General features: G+C 41.0%; 1 protein-coding gene across 4 annotated transcripts in view; it reads left to right on the top strand.

The window, feature by feature from the left end:
- The window catches only part of swt1 (SWT1 RNA endoribonuclease homolog), a 49,172-nt gene extending 30,177 nt beyond the window's left edge, over nt 1–18,995 (top strand). For all 4 annotated transcript variants that reach the window (XM_088350276.1, XM_088350278.1, XM_088350277.1 and 1 more), the window contains exons 15-17: nt 3,086–3,152; nt 3,234–3,301; nt 18,324–18,995. In XM_088350276.1, the coding sequence (XP_088206402.1) occupies nt 3,086–3,152; nt 3,234–3,301; nt 18,324–18,423 (235 nt within the window). In that variant the 3' untranslated portion in view covers nt 18,424–18,995. The remainder of the gene's footprint in view (nt 1–3,085; nt 3,153–3,233; nt 3,302–18,323) is intronic.
- The last annotated feature ends 1,606 nt before the right edge of the window (nt 18,996–20,601 follow it).

Below are 20,601 nucleotides of genomic sequence, written 5' to 3'. Positions count from 1 at the left end.
AGTAATTTATAGAAATCTGGTAAGATTTATTTTTAAATGTGTTTATTTTTGTTAATAGTGAAATATGCAGCCTAAAACTTCAATGGAGCAGCTGAAAGAAAGTTTGGAGTTAGCAAGAAGCCATGGTTACGATCAGTCTGACGTAGTGGTAGGAGCAAGCAGCTTCTGGTCTACCTCCCGAGTTGGGCGAGTTGTTTTCCAGTAAAAGTTACACTAAGGAAGATAATTTCATTGGGTTTAATGATTTGGAGTGAAACTGATAGTTTGATAAGCATATTATTAATGCTACAGTTATCTAAATAAATATTATAATTATATAATTACTGACAGTATCAGGCATGTCAATCATGTAAGGTTGGTATACTGTATATTTACTCAGCCTGTTGTTCTCTATTTCATTTTATATATCCATTCAAGATTACATGTATTTTTTTAGTGTTGGATTTTATCAAATACATTTCCCCCCAAAATGCGACTTATACTCCAGGTGCGACGACATACAGTATGTCACAAAAGTCAGTAGACCCCTAAAATTTCTGCATATATTTATCCATTATGTTTGATTGAACAACACTAAAGGAACATCACAGGGAGTCTGTATGAAGCTTATATAGCAGTGTAAGTTTATTTTTCCCCTAAAAAAACTCTAAATATAGCCATCAGTAGCTAAACCCTTGGTAACGAAAGTGAGTACACCCTAAAGTAAAAGTCCCTGAAGTTTAATATTTTGTGTGGCCAATATGATTTTCCAGAACCACCTTTATCCCCGTGGTCATGGATTTTAACAGATCCTCACAAACTGTCATGATAATGCTCTTGCACTCCTTCATGACAACATGACAGCTGGGGATATTTGAGATCTTGTGCTTTTCCAACTTCCACTTGAGGTTGCCCCAATGATGTTCTATTAGATTTAGGATTGGAGACATGCTTGAAATGCCTTGAGCCCATTTAGAAAAGATTTGGTCATCTGAGAAGTGTATTTTGAGGCTTTTTCAGGATGGGACATTGCCCTTCAACCCTGTTTCTGGAGGGAAGGAATCATTCTCCGCTCCAGTTTTTCACAGTAAATGCTTGCGCACATGTTTTCCTCAATGAAATGCAACACCCAATCTTCAGCTGCACTGATGCAGCCCCAAACCATGACATTCCCAACACCATGCTTGACTCAAAGCATGCCACAAACATGTTTGTACTCCTCAGCTGGTTGCCGCCACACGTTTCACACCATCTGAGCCAAATAAAATAATATTTGTCTCATTAGACCAGACGATATCTATCCAGTAAGCCATGGCCTTTGCAGACAGGCTTCTTTTTATTGTGTTGAAGTGATGTTTCTTCAGTGATGTCCCATTAAATACTTCAATGAAATCTCTGCAGAAATGTGAGGGGTGTATTGTCCGGAAAACATGGTAACACCTTTTTCTCCCAAGCCATAAGGGCTAGAACAATAAAACTTTCTGTTCTAAGTTGCATTTCATGCCGTTAAGCTATTTTCATCAGATATTGTTAAAAAGGTTTGAGCTGTTTTTAAAAGTGTGACCTGGCTGCCAAAACAAGTGAAATGAGCTACCCACTAGATGAAAATGCCAAATATAACAATAATATAGAAACACCCATTTTCTTAGGCCATATAATTTGCTGTTTTGAGTTGCATTTCACGTCCTGAATTTTCAGCAGGGATTTTTGTTTTGTTATGAGATGTTGTTTTTAAATATATAGATGTATACATTTTTGTAAAGGTTATTTAATTAAGAAAGAGTTGTTAGACCTCAAAATATTTTCTTCCAGCAGGATATACAGTAATCCCTTGTTTTTAGCGAGGGTTGCGTTCCAAAAAAGTCCCGCTATAGTCAACCTGCAAAGTACAAATGTCTATTTATTTATTAGATATCAGTCACATGTAATATATACAACCGTAACAAAATAAAAAATAATTATCTATAAAAAAAACACAGAACACAGAAATACAGTTGAATGAATGCTCTACATTGTCATTGTAAACAAGAAAGCATGGTAGAGTGCAGATGGCTAGCTACACGCTAGCATCGGGGATCCTCGAAATGAGCCAGGTATTTGTTGATGATTTAAATAGAAGAATTGCGAATGTAGCAGTTTCCCACAAGTTGTAGCTCAGTCTTTTCCCGGAACTGATAAAAATCCACAGAGCACAGGGGGTAATCAGCATTTCTTTGCTCTCTTCTGACTTTCCTCAGAGTTTGATTTAATTGATTAATTAATTTCAAGGTAAAGAGCCACTAAATTGCTAGCTTTAGCTATGTTTCGCAATTTTTTGGGGGGGTATTCACATTGACTTGTGCGCCTGCCCTGATTTTTGAATGACACCATACACCAGTCTATCATAGTCGCACACACATTCCAAATTAAATAAGAACAATGGTTTCAATGCAAGAGATGAGATTGGTTAAATTAGGACATTCCAAACTACGGCCCAGGGCACTTGCAGCTCGATTCACATCTTTTAGCGGCCCTCATGTACAAACAATAATCCGGTATGCAACCTTTTTCTGTAAACGTGTTAGAAAAATGCCTGGTCTTAGATAATGCATCAAGCCTGACAACTACGAACAAGAATGAAAATGACTTTCTATATAAGGGGAAAAAATATTTACAAATAAAACAGTAATATTATGAAAATTATTTTAAGCTTATTGGGACATTATTTAGTGCCTCATGTGTGTTCTTAAAAATATATATAGATTAAAATAATAACCCTAAATAAACATAAACTGTTTTATAAACCTGCATTTTATAAATATTTTTAGGCCAAGAAATTTGAGTTTATTTGAAATAACATGAGCCTCACCTAGAGGGAGCCGGCAAAATTGTCTTCCATTTTGCTGCTAAGGGTACCCGAAAACCAAAAACCTCACGAAAGGTCTGCCCCAGAAAACTAGAAGAAAAATGTTGTGGTTGGTCATTTTGAGTCTCCATAGTTTGTATTCGTCCTTGTGGTTTCAAGCACTTGTGTCAGTTGTACTGCACAATGAAGCAACATCTAGGTTGGTTAAATGATTCACACTGTCATTTTATATTCTTTTTTTGTTTTTGTTGCTCTCTGTAGTGTTTTGTCCCCGGCTGCCGGTTTGCCAGAAGTACAGGCGCTACTTGGCACCATCAGATCCAGTAAAGTCAGTAGTTTTTCTGTCCTTCCTTTTTCTAAATTTGCTACGATTTAGGTTTAGTTTTAATACTTGTGCAATGTGTTTCAGATAATTGATGTCGATTCATCATTCGCTGATACTGATGTACTCAACTGTTTTTCACAGAACGATTACAGGTAAGACACAAATGTGTAAATTGCTCAACTCTTTGAAATTGAAGGTTATTGTATGTCAGTGTGGCGGCGCAGTCGTTAGTTAGTGCGTCTACTGCACAGTTCTAAGGTCATGAGATTGAACCTTCCTGTGTGGAGTTTGCATGTTCTCTACGTGCTTGCGTTGGTTTCCTCCGGGCGCTCCGGTTTCCTCCCACATTCCAAAAACATGCATGTCAGGTTAGATTGGCCAGTCCAATTTGTCCCTAAGTGTGAATGAGGGAGTGAGTTGTCTGTCTCTGTGTGCCCTGCGCCTGGCTGGCAACCAGTTCCGGGTGATCCCTGCCAAATGCCCGAAGATAGCTGGGATGGGCTCCAGCACCCCTGCGACCCTACTGAGGATAAGCGGTGCAGATAATGGATGGGTGTTAGTGAACACTTCAATTAGTATTGGTAATGTAGGTATTGTTTATGTTAATTTTTGTGATTTTAACAAATCAATTTTCTTATGCATGTTTATACCAGGGCTGGGCATTCACTTGAAGTAACAGCCCAGATTGGGTTAAAAAAATGTGGCTAAGGGGCCAGTCCTGGAAACCTATTCATTTTTTTCACTTAAAAATAAATGCTGATATTGACATGTTATATTTACTTAAATGTGTTTTTAAATAGATTAGGTTACGGAAATTGGTTTTGGAATGCTCACAATTAAAGCAAAATGATATAGTAGTTTCCTGTTTTAAGCACTAAATGTGATAAAGTATTTGATTGTAGTATAAATGTAGTTTTATTTATTTTAATTTTTTATGGTAATTCTGTAGTCTTTCTGTACAATTTTTGTAGTATTGCTGTAGTTATTTATTCGTATATTTGTATTATTTCTGCAGTAGTGCTTTTGTATTACTTCCATAATAGTATTTTGTAGTATTTCTGTTATATTTCTGGAGTATATCTGTAGTACTTTTGTAGTATATCTGTGGTTGTATCTTGTGGTATTTCTACCGTAATATTTCTGTCGTAGTATTTTTGTATCATAGTTCTACTGTAGTGGTATGTTTTTAATATTCCTGTAGAAGTATTTTGTAGTATTTCCATAGTAATATTTTTGCAGTATTTCTGTAGTATTTTTGTTATATTTCTGTCATATTTTTGTAATATTACTGTAGTTGTGTTTTTGCTGTATTTCTACCGTAATATTTCCGTAGTTGTTTTTTGTATTAATTTATTGCTTTTGTGGTGTCACTGGAGTAATCCTGATAAAGTATGTTTGAAGTATTCCTATAGTAATATTCTTGTAGTATTTCTTTTGTATTTTTCTAATATTACTATTGTTGCATTTTTGTCATATTTCTGTTTTAATGTTTTTGTGGTAGTATTTTTGTATTTTAGTATTACTGTAGTAGTATTTTTGTAGTATTTCTGCAGCCAGATATTTGTTTTATTATTTAGTCTTGCTGTAATTTTTTTGTAGTACATTTCTACTATTTCTGCAGTGGTATGTTTGTAGTATTTCCGTTGTAGCATTTTTGTAGTATTTCTGTAGTAAGTGTTTAGTATTTCAATGGTAGAGTTTTTGTAGTATATCTGTAGAATCTTTGTAGTGTTTCGGTTAGGGTTTGTATTGTATTGTATTTTTTAAATATTTCTGCTGAAATATTTCTGTAGTAGTATTTTTGTGTTGTAGTATTACTGTAGTATTATTTTTGTAGTATTTCTGCAGCCAGATTTTTGTAGTATTTTTGTAGTATTGCTGGAATTTTCTTTGTAATATATTTGTTAGTATTTCTGCAGTGGTATGTTTGTAGCAGTTCCATAGTAGCATTTTCGTAGTATTTTCGTCATATTCTTGTTGCACGTGTGTAGTATCTCAATAGTAGAGTTTTTGTAGTTTATCTGTTGAATATTTGTCGTGTTAGGATTAGTATTGTATTTTTTAAAAGTTTCTGCAATCTTATTTCTGTAGTAGTATTTATGAATTCGTGTTGTAATTGTTCTGTAGTAGTATTTTTTGTATCATTGTATTACTGCGGTGGTATTGTTGTAGTACTTCTGCTGAAGTACTTTTGAAGTATTTCCACAGTATTATTTCCTTAGTAAATAATGCAGCGGATTATCTTCCTGTAGTGTAGACAGGAGCCTGATTTGTCGGTCCACCATTACAACGCCGTTCATGTTTACTCGCCGGATTAGGTTATATTATGTTTGAATTATTTCAAAAGATCACATAGCCACAGGCAACTTTGGAGTAGAGTTAATGAAAAATTCCAAAGGTGTTACACTTTGGCAAACACAAATACAGTATACCACCACCATCATTTCTGTTGGTAATTCTTATTCAGGGCTTTGGAGGCCCACAACTTTTTTAAGCGTTTGCACAGATGTCAAGTTTATCCGGGCCTGAAGGAATGTTAACTACACATGGAAAGTATTTACAGTGCCATACATTGTCACATTTTTTTGTGTGTTCTTTCATTGTAAAATCAACCGAGGCTTATGTCTAGATGTTAATTATTTCATGTCGTTTTCACACGCATTTTACTGTGGGCATTTGAATTGAATCCTCATTTGTGAGTAGACATCCCTGTATACAGATATTCCTCTATTTTGCGGTTAATCGGAACAAGAACCACCTGCCAAAAGTGAAAGCGTCACACCTTCATAAAATTCCCCCAGAGGCACCCATACCTCGAGATGACGTCTTTGCTGACTGAGAGTGTACAACTGAAACACAATAACAACTATATATCTACAAATAATAACACAGAACACACACATAATTGCAGGTGAATGAATGGTTTTATTGTCATTATACAAAATGAAAACTAAATCGGGAGAACATCCGTCAAAAGCACGCACAGCTTCATGTATGAGTTAAGAGCCCCTGCTTATTTTAAAACCTACGCCCATCTACCCTTGTGGTCAAGGCTTTATTACCACCTACCCCAATGCGGAAATCCAATCTATTGGGCCCTTGACACACACGGACGTTGAACTTCCTTCACCTGTTCTGGTTTGGCTCCGAGGGATTGGCTAGTTGCGCATCGGTTGTTAGCCTAGCCGAGCAGTATGCCGGACCTGCAGCCAGGCTATTGCTTTTCCCTCTGACACCCCCTCAGTCGATTCCCGGACGCGATAACAATCCACAGAGCACGCGCTGGTGATCAGCATTTTTTTTTGCACTCTTCTGATTTTCCTTTGAGTCCGATTAAATTGATGAATTTCTCTGCAATGTAACGAGTGGCTTAAAGGTAGTAGCCGCTATCCTTCTCAGTTTGTTTTGATCCGGAGAGGTTGACTGCGCAAGCCCAAACCGGCTGTTTGACTGACAGCATACACCAGCCTATCACAGTCGCGTGCACAAACAGTCACATATACACAGTGCTCCCCCCTAAACTGTCCCCGGTGGCTGCTGTCAATTAGTAACACAGTGCACGATATATTAATATAAATGACAATAAAGACAATTCAATGAAAAATCCACAAGGGAGTGAACCAGCGATAACCGAAGTGCAAAGTAGCAAGGGGTCTCTGTATATACCAATGGTGTGCCGTAGATTTTACACCAAAGCCTTCCTGTCTGAATTAGTGATGTGTCGCTCGTAAAAATACCGGCTCTATAAGCTGGTTCTAGAAGTGAAATTCCCTATTTTATCTGTGAGAAATCCGGTGGGGTAGATCATATTTTGGGTGACCCCAACCCCTGCTATGTGTCTGGTTCTCTGGGTCCGACGAGCTGGATGTTGCCGGGGCCAAGCATGGTCCTCTCAGGGAACCGACAATAAGGACTGTGCAAGAAAAGGATGAGGACACGAAGGGCCCCAGACGTGTGACACGTAAAGCCTGCCTTTTGCAACAAACTTTTAGTTAAACAAGACTGTACAAACAGAAGAACAATGGCGGGTGGATTATAAAAAAAAAAAAATCAGCAAGAGAGAAGCTCAGCCCAACCCGAACGTACCGACCCAGCCCGAAATTCGGGTTGGGTTGAGCTCAGGATTAAAATATTACCTATAGGCTTAAAGTGACAGATAATACATTTTCCCGTTGCGAAAGGCTCGCTTAGTTTTGAGTTGTCTGACCTTTTGCTAATAAATCACCACAATAATCATATTTCCTTGTAATTCTAGGTCATAACAAGTTTAACAGCTGTTGGTTTGGAATCTCTTTGGCTAAACCTACAGCTTTCTCAAAGACTGATATTATAGTACACGGCCTTCAGATTATTTTTGTGAAGGAGTCCGGGTAAATATCTAAGCCTAGCAACAACTAATGCCTGAATTTTGATTGGTTTAATGCTTAAACATGAACGCACACTTCTGGGAATGGCGCAGCCAGGGAGAAGCAATGAACAGAAGCTGACAACAATTTTGAAATATTTGATAAGTATTGATGGACATCACATCATTCAGATATATTTTAGGCCAGCATAGAAGGCTTTGCAGGATCTCAAGGCCCACCACTGTTCTGTACTGTCCAGCAGTTGACTGCACTCATATACCGCCTGCCCTTTTATTCTACATAAATTGTTTTGGCAAGGCAGACCCCAACAAATATCCGGTTGTATGTTCTGGTACACCACAAATGTAAAATCAAATTTCCCTGCCAATTGCAACATACGCCCTTATCCACTCACGTGTCTTTTCATCAAACCACCTGGAGCATTTTTTTCTGTTTTTGTTTTTGCTGCACGTCCTGAAAGTTTGACAGTACAGTTTGTACTGCTTATGTTTGGGATTAGTGATGGCTCAATGCTATTTTGGGGGGATCGATACCAGTGCTGCAGCCCAAGGACTGGTCGATATGATTCTATGTAGATCCACTGCTCCTCCGCATTGAGAGAAGCCGGTTGAGGTGGCTCAGGCATCTGATAAGGATGCCTCCTGGACGCCTCTCTCGGGAGGTGTTCCGGGCATGTCCCACCGGCAGGAGGCCCCAGGAGCGACCCAGGACACGCTACAGAGACAATGTCTCTAGGCTGGTGTGGGAACGCCTCTGGATCCCGTCGGATGACCTGGAGGAAGTACCTGGGGATAGGGACGTCTGGGCTTCTCTGTTAAAGCTGCTGCCCCCGTGACCCGACCCCAGATAAGCGGAAGACAATGGATGGATGTAATGATGGATGGATGTTTCAGACTGATGGTGATGTTTCTGTGATGAGTATATTTTTTAAGTGATCAGCATATCTTGAATCCCAAGAGTTTCCCAATGATATGCGGCATGACATATTTCAGTGACTGGTGACATCGTACAAACACTGTCTGTACGTGTATGAGACACATATTTGCTTCTCAACAGTTAAGGAGTGTTAAGGGGTTAATAAAGTTTGACTGACCAATCTGACTGTTTTGTTGACATATCTACTGTAGCGCGTTATAGTCCGGTGCGCCTTATGTATGGAAAATATATGACAAAATACTTTTTTTGGGGTGTGCCCCTTATAATCCTCTGCGTCTTATAGTGCAGAAAATACGGTAGATACATTTTAAAAATCCTTCTTCCAGTAAAAGACTTGACAATGACAACAATGCTTGTCAGAGAAGGATTAATTTCTTGGAAGGTTTTTGTTGAATAGAGCAACACGACATTGGTGCATTCAAGGCCATTGCACCGTTTAACTACATCCCATAAACAACATGTTGTTAATGTGCTTGTCACCACCCGTCTTTAATAATAACAACACGCCATGTGCTGTTTGTTTTAGAACAAAGAGCGCTAATATGCAAGGCACAAAAGCAAATCATCCATCACACTCATCCCATGCTTGCGCTCGTGTGACTGCAAATTTAACTTAACAGCTCCCATGGAAACAAGACGGTATTCTATTTAATCTCCAGACCAGGCCAATTTAATTTATTAGTATTAGAATTGTCGCTATAGTTATTGACAACACTGTAGTAATGGAGATTATATGTGGCACTCCAGGATAAACATATAATAATGACTTGAAAAAAAAAAGAATCTGCTTTGATCCTGGTGTTTGACTAGGCCAGTTTTTCAGCCAAGTACAGTGCCTAGCGAAAGTTTTGGACTCCTTAAGAACTTTTTGCCGTATTGCCATATTTCAGGCTTCCAACTTTGTCAAGTCATGTTTATTTGTATAGACTTTGATCACAAATAGTCTCAAAGGGCTGTACAGACTACAAATACACTATGTGAAGAATGAACAGACTTTTACATGAAATATAGATAATAACGGAATGATGGCTTCCTGAGGTCAACATCATTCATAGGCTATCAAATATAAGTGTTTTTTAAGGCTATATATAAGCCCTCCCAATGAGGTTACAAATCGAATCTCATAGGGCAGAGCATTCCACAGCACCAGGGCCAGAATGGAGAATGCGGATTTCTTCTTGGCTCTTGGAATCACTAAAAGACCAGCGTTTCCAGAACCAAGGCTCCGAGAAGAAACACAGGGAGAATATTGTAGTGCGTCTGAATCAATCCAACCCTCCAACCATTCCATGGCTACAAAATATTCATTTCAGCTAAAAAACTGAAAATATATATTTTCCCAAATTTAATTCAACTTTTATATTTGCAACGAAAAATTGAAAATTAGGTTCCCTGTTCTCTCAGCTCAGCCAACCAACTCCAGAACTTTTCTGATGACTTCTGAATTCAATGTTGGCCTAAAAGACTAACAATGACAGTCCATGTGTGTGTCATTAGGTCTCACTTTAAATGCATTTGTTCTCTGATGGGGTCAGAGGTCCATGAAAGGAGACACTGGAGAACAGACAGCGTTATGAAGACCAAATCAAACGCCAGGCAGGTTAGATAAAGTTGTGGAAAAGTTCTAAGCATGAATGGGATAAAATAGGATGTCGCAATATTTTCACATCTCCAGGAGCACTGTGTGAGCAATGACATCAAAATGGAGAGAGCATAAAACCATGGCAAACCAAACAATACCTGGCCGTCCCTCTAATCCAGACCTGGGCACTCCGGTCCTGCATGATTTGGGAGGTTTGTCTGCTTCAGCTCAGGTGATACAATTTACCAGCTCTGCCTGGAGCTTGTTAACTATCCTGGTTATTGGAATTATCTGTATTGGAGCAGAAAAACATCAAAAAGGCTCTCGAGGACGGGCGTGTCCAGGTCTGCTCTAAACTTTCAGCCCAAACAACGAAAAAAACGAATCAAAGAAGCTCCTAAGAGGCCCATTATAACATCGTATGACTATTAGTTGGACTCGGCATAAGTTTTGCTTTCGTAATGGTCGCCTTGGAGATGTTCATTGTGCCTTGTGTGGGGGAAATGGAAGACTAGATCATCTTGTGTCAAATCAGGCCCCCTGTTTTGCTCAATTATGAACAGGCCCTTAGATGGTTTACCCTGCACTCGTTTGTTGTGTAACACGACGCCATGATGCACTTCAGCACGTTCCTATAGACCCTTTTCCATCCATCCATCCATCCATTATCTGCACCGCTTATCCTCGGTAGGGTCGCGGAAGGACTGGAGCCCATCCCAGCCATCCTCGGGCAGCGGGCAGGGGACACCCCGAATTGGTTGCCAGCCAGTCGCGTGGCACACAGGGATCTATCTCTATCCATCTATCTATCTATCTATCTATCTATCTATCTATCTATCTATCTATCTATCTATCTATCTATCTATCTATCTATCTATCTATCTATCTATCTATCTATCTCTCTGTCTCTCTCTCTCTATCTATCTATCTATCTATCTAAATGACGGCCACATCAGCTCCACAAAGAAGACACAATGGTGAACCGGCAACGTATATTCCGCCTCTCCTCAGTTTTGAAAGGCTCCGTTTTCAGAATGAACTTTTTGCTCGGCCTTTGTGAGGGTTTAGCATTCGCGTAATCCACAGCAAAAGAAACGTCGCCCTGCTTTCCTCCCTTTAGCTTTCCGTTACATCGTGATGGATAGAAGTTCTTCCTTGGGCGTTACGTTTTTGCTTCCTGACACTAAAGACTCACTATTAACACACTTGTCGGTCTTGTTTTTCAACCGGCCGACGTGTTGTTTTTCAGTAGATAGTTTCCAAGTGGCTGCGCTCGTCAGGCTACAGCTAACTCGATTGGTGCGGAAACGTTTCTGAGAAGTCTTGCAGCGGCAAGGCAACGGAAGTGCTGCATTATTTGACTTGTAGTTTTAGAGTTAGCTGCTAGATGTTTATAATGTGATTTCACGGGCCGGATATAATTATACGCCGGGCCAGATGTGGCCCGCGGCTCATGAGTTTGACATCTATGATATAGATAGAAAACAACAAAGGATTTATTATTTCGTTATTGTAATTTGCTAATATTTTTCATTCATATTTGTAATTCCCCCTCGATGTCACACCATATAGTGATACCTAGCACCATGACATTCAGGTTCTGTTGCGATGAAGGTGATAGCCCAGTCTTGAGGTCTTCGATGGTAGAGCGATGAGGAATGCCGAGGGCTGGAGATCTGGTCGAAAAAAGGAACAGTGACAGTGTGTTCAAGCCGAGGGTGAGCTGTTAGTGGCTGGAGGCTTCCTTTAAGGGCGCCGGCTCCGCAAGGCTCTCTGGTTGCTCGTTGAGCCAGGACTGGGTCAGAACCTTTTTGGTTGCAAGCGGACCAGGAATTGGTCCTGCTTATTTGGCACGGCCTCTTACCTGCCTCGAAAAGAACTCTCTTGTCTGCTTTTAAGCTCGCTGGCTTTTTAAAGCTGAATTGCAATTTCTTCGGCGTTCCAGATCACGGCTCCGATCTGGCTGGCCCTCTGGGGAAGAGTTGACATGGCGAACTTTGATGTGCACATGTGAGATAATGAATGCCCCACCAACCCACATTCATCCGGGATCTGTTAGATAATTAAATCAATTAAAACACAGTATTCGACTCACATGTTTCAACATTGTTTGATCATTTTCGGACATTGCAACAGGTATATCTGTATAAGTTCTGCTCGTGTGTGGAGTCAGCTAAAATGGAGAAGAAGGGGAAGGGGAGAGTCGAAAGGAAGGGGGGCAGCTCTTGTCCGGCTGAAAGAGCAAGATTGTCCCAAAGTTCAGTCCTTTACAGCATTAATGCGAAAAGATTGGACCGAGGCACTCATCCTAAATGCTCAGGTTTGCAGCGCACGCTTCATATCAGGTGAGAAAAGTTAAACGTTTATGATTGTTGCTATTGAGTCCATATATCTCATTATATCTCATCTGATCTCATCTCATTAGCTGTACCGCTTATCCTCATTAGGGTCGCGGGGGGGCTGGAGCCCATCCCAGCCATCTCCAGGCAGTGGGCAGGGGACACCCTCAACTGGTTGCCAGCCAATCGCAGGATCTCATTATATCAGTAAAATGTATTGTTATTTTCATAGCTTCAGCTAACTGTTAGCTTGTAGCCTAAATTTTTTTTTTTTTTTTTTTGAGTGATTGACTTCCGGGGTGAGAGGACGCTGGCGTGTATGTCGCCGCTTCTCACTCCAAAAACTTTTCCAAACTTTTTCGAAGCTCAGATACTTTTTCTGATTTTTCTTTTGCCCTTCTGTTTTGGACTGTGGGTACTTTGGTTGATGTAACCTGAACCAACATTTCACTTTATCAATCAAACCCTCGTAACTTAGCCCTCGGGCTAACTTAAACATACCAGCTGTCACAGCACCGGCCTCTCTCCCTCGTCATGGCGTGCCAAAACCTCGCCGCTTTTGGATTATTCCTGATACTCCTGACGTTCTGCCACCATCCAGCGACAGGATTGCTCCAGTATTCTATCGCGGATCTTCTCCGGATCCGGTGGATTGCGCGGGGGCCTCCGCCACCGGAGCTGCTCCACCATCCTGACATAACTCGCCTGCCTCGACGCCGCTACATTCACCGCGGATCGCGCAGGCACGTCGAGTATAAAAACCCTGGTTCAATCACCTCGACCTGGTCCACATCTCGACGCCCTCCCATAAACTGCGGCCGTAGGGCTAACTGCCATACATTAGCCCGCCTAGCTAGGTCGGCTAACAGCACTGCCGCCGTCAAACAAGACACCTCCGCCGTCAACTTTGGATTGCTGAACGTCCGCTCACTCAGGAACAAGGGCCACCTCATCCAAGACGTCCTCGCTGAACGAAAACTCGACTTCCTCGTTTTAACAGAAACTTGGCAACAAACAAACGACTTCGCTGCTCTGAATGACTCCACTCCTCCCGGCTTTGTTTACATCTGCCGTCCCCGTGGCAACGGCCGTGGAGGAGGTCTCGCGGTAATTCACCGCGAGAAGTGGAAAGTCTTGCCTGTCTCCGTCACTTCATCGACTTCCTTTGAATGTCTGGTGTTTAAGCTCCCCGGACCCACGCCAACCATTATTGCTTCAATTTATCGCCCCCCAAAGCCACATAGTGATTTTATCAATGAATTCTCCAGCTTAATTACACATTTATCCACTCTCTCGCCAAATTTAATTTTATTAGGAGATTTCAATATTCACATGGACAACCCCAACCTGCCACTCACCAGAGACTTCACATCCTGCCTGGAGAGTCTCGGGATACACAGCCTTATTGACTTCCCCACCCACATTAAAGGCCACACATTGGACTTGGTTTGCTGCTCTGGCCTCTCTACTTCCAAGCCCACTTCCAACGTTTTTCCTGAATCTGATCATGTCCTCCTCACTTTTAACACCGTACTCTGTCTCTCTACTGTCAAAACCTCCCGTCTCATTTCTTTTCGTAATACCAAAAATATCAACATTGACACCCTCTGCTCCATTATTGACCGTTCCCCACCCCCAGAAGCTCTTTCAAGCCCGGATGAGCTTACCACTCACTACAATACCTGCCTCACAAATATTCTAAATTCTCTTGCCCCCCTGAAAACCAGGACTGCCTCATTCTCCACATCTGCCCCCTGGTTTACACCCGCTCTTCGGTCAATGAAATCAAAGAACCGCCAACTTGAGCGACTCTATAAGAAAACCGGCCTCACCATCCATAAGGACATGTACACTACCCATACTGCTAAATACAAGGACCAAATTGCACAAACCAAATCCAACTACTACTCCGGCCACATCCTTTCCAACGAAGGAAATTCAAGAACTCTCTTCTCTGTCATGAACAAAATCCTCCAGCCACCAAATTCTCTCCCCCTCCACCTGTACTCCACAGCAACCTGCAACTCCATAATGGAGTACTTCAATCACAAAATCCTTAAGATTCATCACCAACTCCATCAAAACCTGTCTGCTCCCTCCCCATCCGAATTTCCTTCTCCTTGTCACTTCTTCTCCAGTTTTGCTCCACCCACGACTGCTGAATTATCCAACCTCATACTCAAATCCAAGCCCACCACTTGCCAGCTCGATCCCCTCCCTTCATCCCTTGTTAAATCCTGCCTCCCTTCCCTGCTTCCTCTCATATCCGCCATTATTCACTCCTCACTCTCTTCTGGTATTGTCCCATCACTTTTCAAAACCGCTGCTGTTACTCCTACACTTAAAAAACATGGTGCTGACCCCAACAACTTCGACAACCTCCGCCCCATCTCCAACCTTCCATTTATTTCAAAAATCCTTGAAAAAACTGTTGCTGCTCAACTCCACTCGCACCTGTCCCTCCACTCTCTCTATGAGCCCTTTCAGTCTGGTTTCCGCCCCCGCCACAGCACAGAGACTGCCCTAATCCGTATTGTAAATGATCTCCTCATAGCATCCGACTCCGGTTTAGTCTCCATCCTCATCCTCCTAGACTTGAGCGCCGCCTTCGACACAATCTCTCACCCTATCCTCCTCAATAGACTCTCCTCCATTGGTCTCAACCATACTCCCCTCAGTTGGTTCCATTCCTATCTCACTGGCCGCTCTCAGTTTGTCCAGCTGAAATCCTTCACCTCAAAGCCCTCCCTAGTCACCACAGGTGTACCCCAGGGATCTGTCTTAGGTCCTCTTCTCTTCATCGTCTACCTCTTGCCTCTTGGTCATATCCTCCGCAAATTTAATATCCACTTTCACTGCTTTGCTGATGACACCCAACTCTACCTCTCCTGCAAACCAAACTCCATACTCCCACCTCCCTCCCTCACCTCTTGCCTTTCCGAACTCAAAACATGGTTCACAACAAACTTTCTTAAATTAAATGCCAATAAAACAGAATTCCTCCTTCTTGGCACCAAATCCACTTTATCCAAAGTAAACAACTTCTCTCTCAACATCGACAGCTCCTTAGTGTCCCCCTCCCCCCAGGTCAAGAGTCTGGGTGTCATCCTGGATAGCATGCTTACCTTCCACTCACATATCAACACCATCACCCGCACTGCTTATTTCCACCTCCGCAATATTACCAGACTCCGCCCTTCCCTCACCCCCCGCACTACTGCTATTCTCGTCCACAGTCTTGTCACATCCCGCCTTGACTACTGCAATGCTCTCCTCTTCGGCCTTCCCCAAAAGTCCCTCCATAAAATTCAGCTGGTTCAAAACGCCTCTGCTCGCATCATCACAAAAACATCTTCCCAGCAGCACATCACCCCCGTTCTCCAACAGCTACACTGGCTTCCTGTTCAGCATCGCATCAGCTACAAACTCATCTTATATACATATATGGCCATTCACAACCTGGCTCCTCCTTACCTGTCCGACCTTCTCCAGGTGCACGTCCCCACTCGCTCCCTCAGATCCTCGTCCTCCCTCCGACTGTCAGTGCCCCCTGCCCATCTGAGCACCATGGGAGCCAGAGCCTTCAGTCGCGCTGCTCCCAAGCTTTGGAACAATCTACCTCCGGACCTCCAAAACTGCACACCTCTCTCCACTTTTAAGTCCCGTCTAAAAACACACCTGTTCAGGACTGCCTACAACACATAGCTTCTCCATTTCTTATGTTTTTATGATTTTATGTCTTGTTTTTATTTATTATTTCGTTTACAACTTTTTAAATTGTATTTTTTTCTTTCATTGTTTGTACAGTGTCCTTGGGTGGCCTGAAAGGCGCTTTTAAATAAAATGCATTATTATTATTATTAAATGTCAAGCATAATCAGATATTTCGCTGATTAAATAATAGTATGGGAGTCGAAAGCAACAAGCATACATTTATTTTACCTGATATATGTGCGCTGCCAACCGGAGTATTTTTGATGAGTGCCTCGGTCCAATCATTTCGCTTAAATGCATGAACAACTCTTCTTTTTTTGGTTCATAATTGTCTGCTGGGATCCTGTAAAATTTTCATTACTATTTTTTTTAATATACCTGATTCTGACACACAACACGACATTCTAACACCAAACTAGCAGAAACGAAGGCTTGGTTTCTTCAGTGTGTCGACCAGCCCGGAAAATTCTCTTTCCTCCAGTTTCGACTGTGACATCACGCTATGAAAGGGTCTTTGTCCACCGAGCACCATGCTTTCCCTGAGAATTCTTTTGTTTTGCGTTCCCTCTCAAGTTTGCCGAACCGGATTGCCAAAATTGGTTTGTTTTGTCCAACCGAGATGAGATCACGATTAATCACGTGTTACAAAACGACCCAGTTGTGTTTGATTGACAGGTCAGGGGTGGATATAAAATCCACAATGGAAAGGGTGTAAGTAGCCAACCAGTCAGTCTGTCCTCAGGGTTCCTCCTCCTCTCATTCCTGAAATTATGTAACGTTCGAAAGGAAGGAGGTTCCCAATTGCTGAGTTGAAGCAGAAGCATTTTGCAAGTTACTAGTAGAGTTCATGTTTTGTGCAGGGATTGTAAAAAACATTTTTCTCTTATGCAAAGATTGGGCAAACAAAGAGAACCATACACAGGGTAGGATATCGGGATCATACTAATATTTTGTTCATGCAGTCCAAATCCTTAAAATTGGATGATTTAATAAAAAAAATTACTTCACAACTGTTATTTAAGGTCAAAAAAAACATGGTGCCAGAAAACATCCCAAAATTATTCATTTGGAAAGAGGGAAATTATAACTTGAGGGGCTGTAGTAAATTCAAAATCCCAAAGGTGAGAACAACCAGGAAAAGTATGTGTGTGGAGTCAAACTTTGGAATAATGTACAAGATGAGATCAAACAACGTCCAACTATTCATGTGTTCAAATTTAAATACAAAAAAACAACTGGCGAAATACAGGGATGAAGAAAATGGGATATGAGTGAGATTGGAAATACTGCGTTTAAAACTACACAGAACCAAGTAAAAAATGTCAGAAACATCTCTCTGAGTTAAAAACTTTATGCTAACTCATAATGCTAACAACCGGGGTTATATATACATGCCGGAATCATCTTCCAGATCAATCACAAGTCTTACAATTGCCGCGGGAATTGTCTAGTTGTTGTTATAATTGGTGCCTCAGTGATGTTTGGTAACTAGTGGCATTATGACGTTGAGGGATGGGTATTACGAAGATTAGTGTATAAAATATGTGATTATTGTAATTATTATAATTATTGATATCTGACCTATGTAATAAGTATATCCATGAGATTTTGTTATTTTAGACACAAGAGGAGAAGAGGATTTGTAAAATGTATTTAATAGGGAAGACAAAGGGGTAGGGAAAATAAGCATCTGCTTCTGAACTACCCCTTTTCGAACATCTTATGTGACATTATTTTGTTGTTGACTCATTGTTTTTTTCCTGTTTTTATTTTAATGTTCGAAATAAAGTTTTCATTCATTCACACAACAGTCTAAAAGAGGCGGTTGTACGGGCGGTTAGAATCCTTGAAATGCTGGAATTTTTTTGTGGTGCAAAGTGCTTGTAAATGCTTGAAATTGTTGCCATGTTTCACATCAAGTCTGCTTAAATATGACCCCGACACTGCTCTCTGGTGGCTTTCCTGTATCATTAAATTGCTTCTTCCCTTGTGATTAATAGCAGCTGGCATTAGTTTGTATGACATTGTCCTTTAAAGCGCCATAATATACGCCTACCATGTTTGACTCTTGGAATGGTGTTTTCAGAGTGATGTGTGGTGGTTACTCTTACGGCAATCTGACCATAGCAACCTTGTTCCACGTGATTTGTGCCTCCCATTTGGCCGGGGTGTGGGGGCAATACTTTGGCTTGGCACTGTAGATGCTAACCCTCTTATGTCTTTTATTTCTTGCTAGAGAGAAGCTGAGCGTTGGTGTGAACCAGTTGACAAAGTTAAAGGACGCCTTGGACCACTGCGTTCAGACCACCGGTCAGCTCGTCAATGTCAACATGTAAGCCTCCGCAGGACCTGAGAGTCCAGTTCCAGATCATGACTCTGTCTGGTATCGCTCGTCCTGATACGACACGAAGCTTCGAGTGCTTAGTACGTTTTGGACTGGAAAAGGAAACCAAAACTGAATTCTAAAGTCTGCTGTCTCAGACAACCGGTTTTCTAAACCCTTTTCAACTACTTAAAGACAAAGCAGTTCATGCATCTGAAGAATGTAGCTGTAGTTCCATTTCATATTTGCACTTTTATATTGTCTTGATTTGGCAGATTATAGATGTTATGTAGCAGGGAGCAGGAAAAATGACACTTTTTTTTACATAATACATTGAAGATTTGTTATTGCTACTATTTGTAATATAAAATATGTTTTGGGAGGATTACTGTGAATTTCTTGTTACTAGTATCCCAGTGTTTTAGTTTATTTATTTCCATTGATCCTAGCAAGCTGTGTCTGTCTCCCGTACGTCCATCTGTCTCATCAGCAGGGTTGGGTAGGGTTACTTTAACTTGATTACTTTCAATTACTTTTGGATTACTCCAATACCATATGTGCTAATAAAAGACAAACGAAACTAAACATGAATAAAATGACTAAATTTTGTGCAGGCTTGGGGAGTAACGGAATACATGGTACGGGAAAAATGATGTCGGCAAACTGTTTGGATTTATTTTCATTGTTTCTGTCGCATTTTATGTTAGTTTTGCCGGAGATCAAAGCCAGGGGAGAAAGCTTACCACGTGTTGTGAGTCATCATTTTAAAGTAACCCCACCCAACCCTGCTCATCAGCAATATCAATCCTGTGTCTTCATAGCAGAGGGTCTCCGATGTGGTACCAACTCGCAATGCCAGAATATTCCATCCATCCATCCATCCATTACCTGCATGGCTTATCCTCAGTTGGGTGGCATGGGTGTTGGAGCCCATCCCAGCTATCTTCGGGCCGTGGGCAGGGGACACCCAGAATTGGTTGCCAGCCAGAACAGGGCACACATAGACGATTTACTCGCTCATTCACACCTAGGGACTATCTGGACGGCTGAATTAACCTGACATGCATGTTTTGGGAATGTGGGAGGAAACCCACACAAACATGGGGAGAACATGCAAACTCCACACATTAGGTTCGAGCTCACAACTTCAGAACTGTGCCTCAGTGCTGCCCCCAGAACATTCCATTCATTTATTTAAAAAAAAAAACTCAGTTTACTCCAGGGCTCGTTTTTACTCGTCGCATCTTGCTCAGGAGGTAAAAGTATACCGGCCAATATTAGAATGCCTTTTGGGTCACTTTATTGCAAAATGGCTGACTAAGCTGATTCTAGACAAAAATGTCTTGTTAGGACAGCCAAATGTCACTTTATTTGTATATATTACTCTTAATTTAAAAATGTGTACTTTTGTACATTATTTCTTTTAAAATCTTAGGTCGTTCAAATCTTATACGTGAACCCTATGCAAAGCTAAATTAGTCTGCTCCAATTTTTCAGTTAAAAAACTTGAGTAAATTAAGTATTGTGTTTTTTACAACGTAAACAAAACAGGCCTACTCAAAATTTTGAAACAGAATGGTAAGTCGAAAACAAAACAAAGGGTCTTTCCCAGTGATTTAGGATCTGTAATCAGGATGATCACATGCGTACCAGAAAGCTTTGAGGGCTGCAACAGACATCCTTCGTTTTGTTTTGCCAGGGAGGGCGACTTATACTCTGGTGGGACTTGCACCTTATTTATATCTAAATTCAAGCACTAAATGGCAAGTTTTTTCCAGTACTTCCAAAGGAAATCAAGTTAAATTAAAATAACGTTCTTGTTGACTAAAATTAACTCGCTATCTTGCTGATAGAAACATCTAAAAACAGCTCAAATGATTTTTTTGTGTCAATGGGCTGTAAACTGACATGAATTCTGCTTTAACAATGCACGTGCAGCTAGGCTATGCGACACTTGTTTACAAACACGGAATGGCTCTGTAGATGTTGGGTAATAATTGAGTTCAATACAAAAGACAAAAAAGAAAGTTCTCTATGTATAAAAACAGAAAAATGAGCCAATTTGACCTCGTTTAAATGATAATGATAGCTCTGAAGCGGAGAATATTCGATCTTTCAATCAACTGCTGATATTTTACTTAATTTACTTTATATTTGTTGAGTGGTTTTCAGAGTACCATTCTGAATTTGT

Source organism: Urocampus carinirostris, chromosome 12, assembly GCF_059441175.1.
Source record: "Urocampus carinirostris isolate Australia breed hairy pipefish chromosome 12, RoL_Ucar_1.0, whole genome shotgun sequence".
Classification (NCBI taxonomy): domain Eukaryota; kingdom Metazoa; phylum Chordata; class Actinopteri; order Syngnathiformes; family Syngnathidae; genus Urocampus; species Urocampus carinirostris.
Note: the sequence above shows the minus strand (reverse complement) of the source record. Positions and strands in the feature narration are given on the sequence as shown.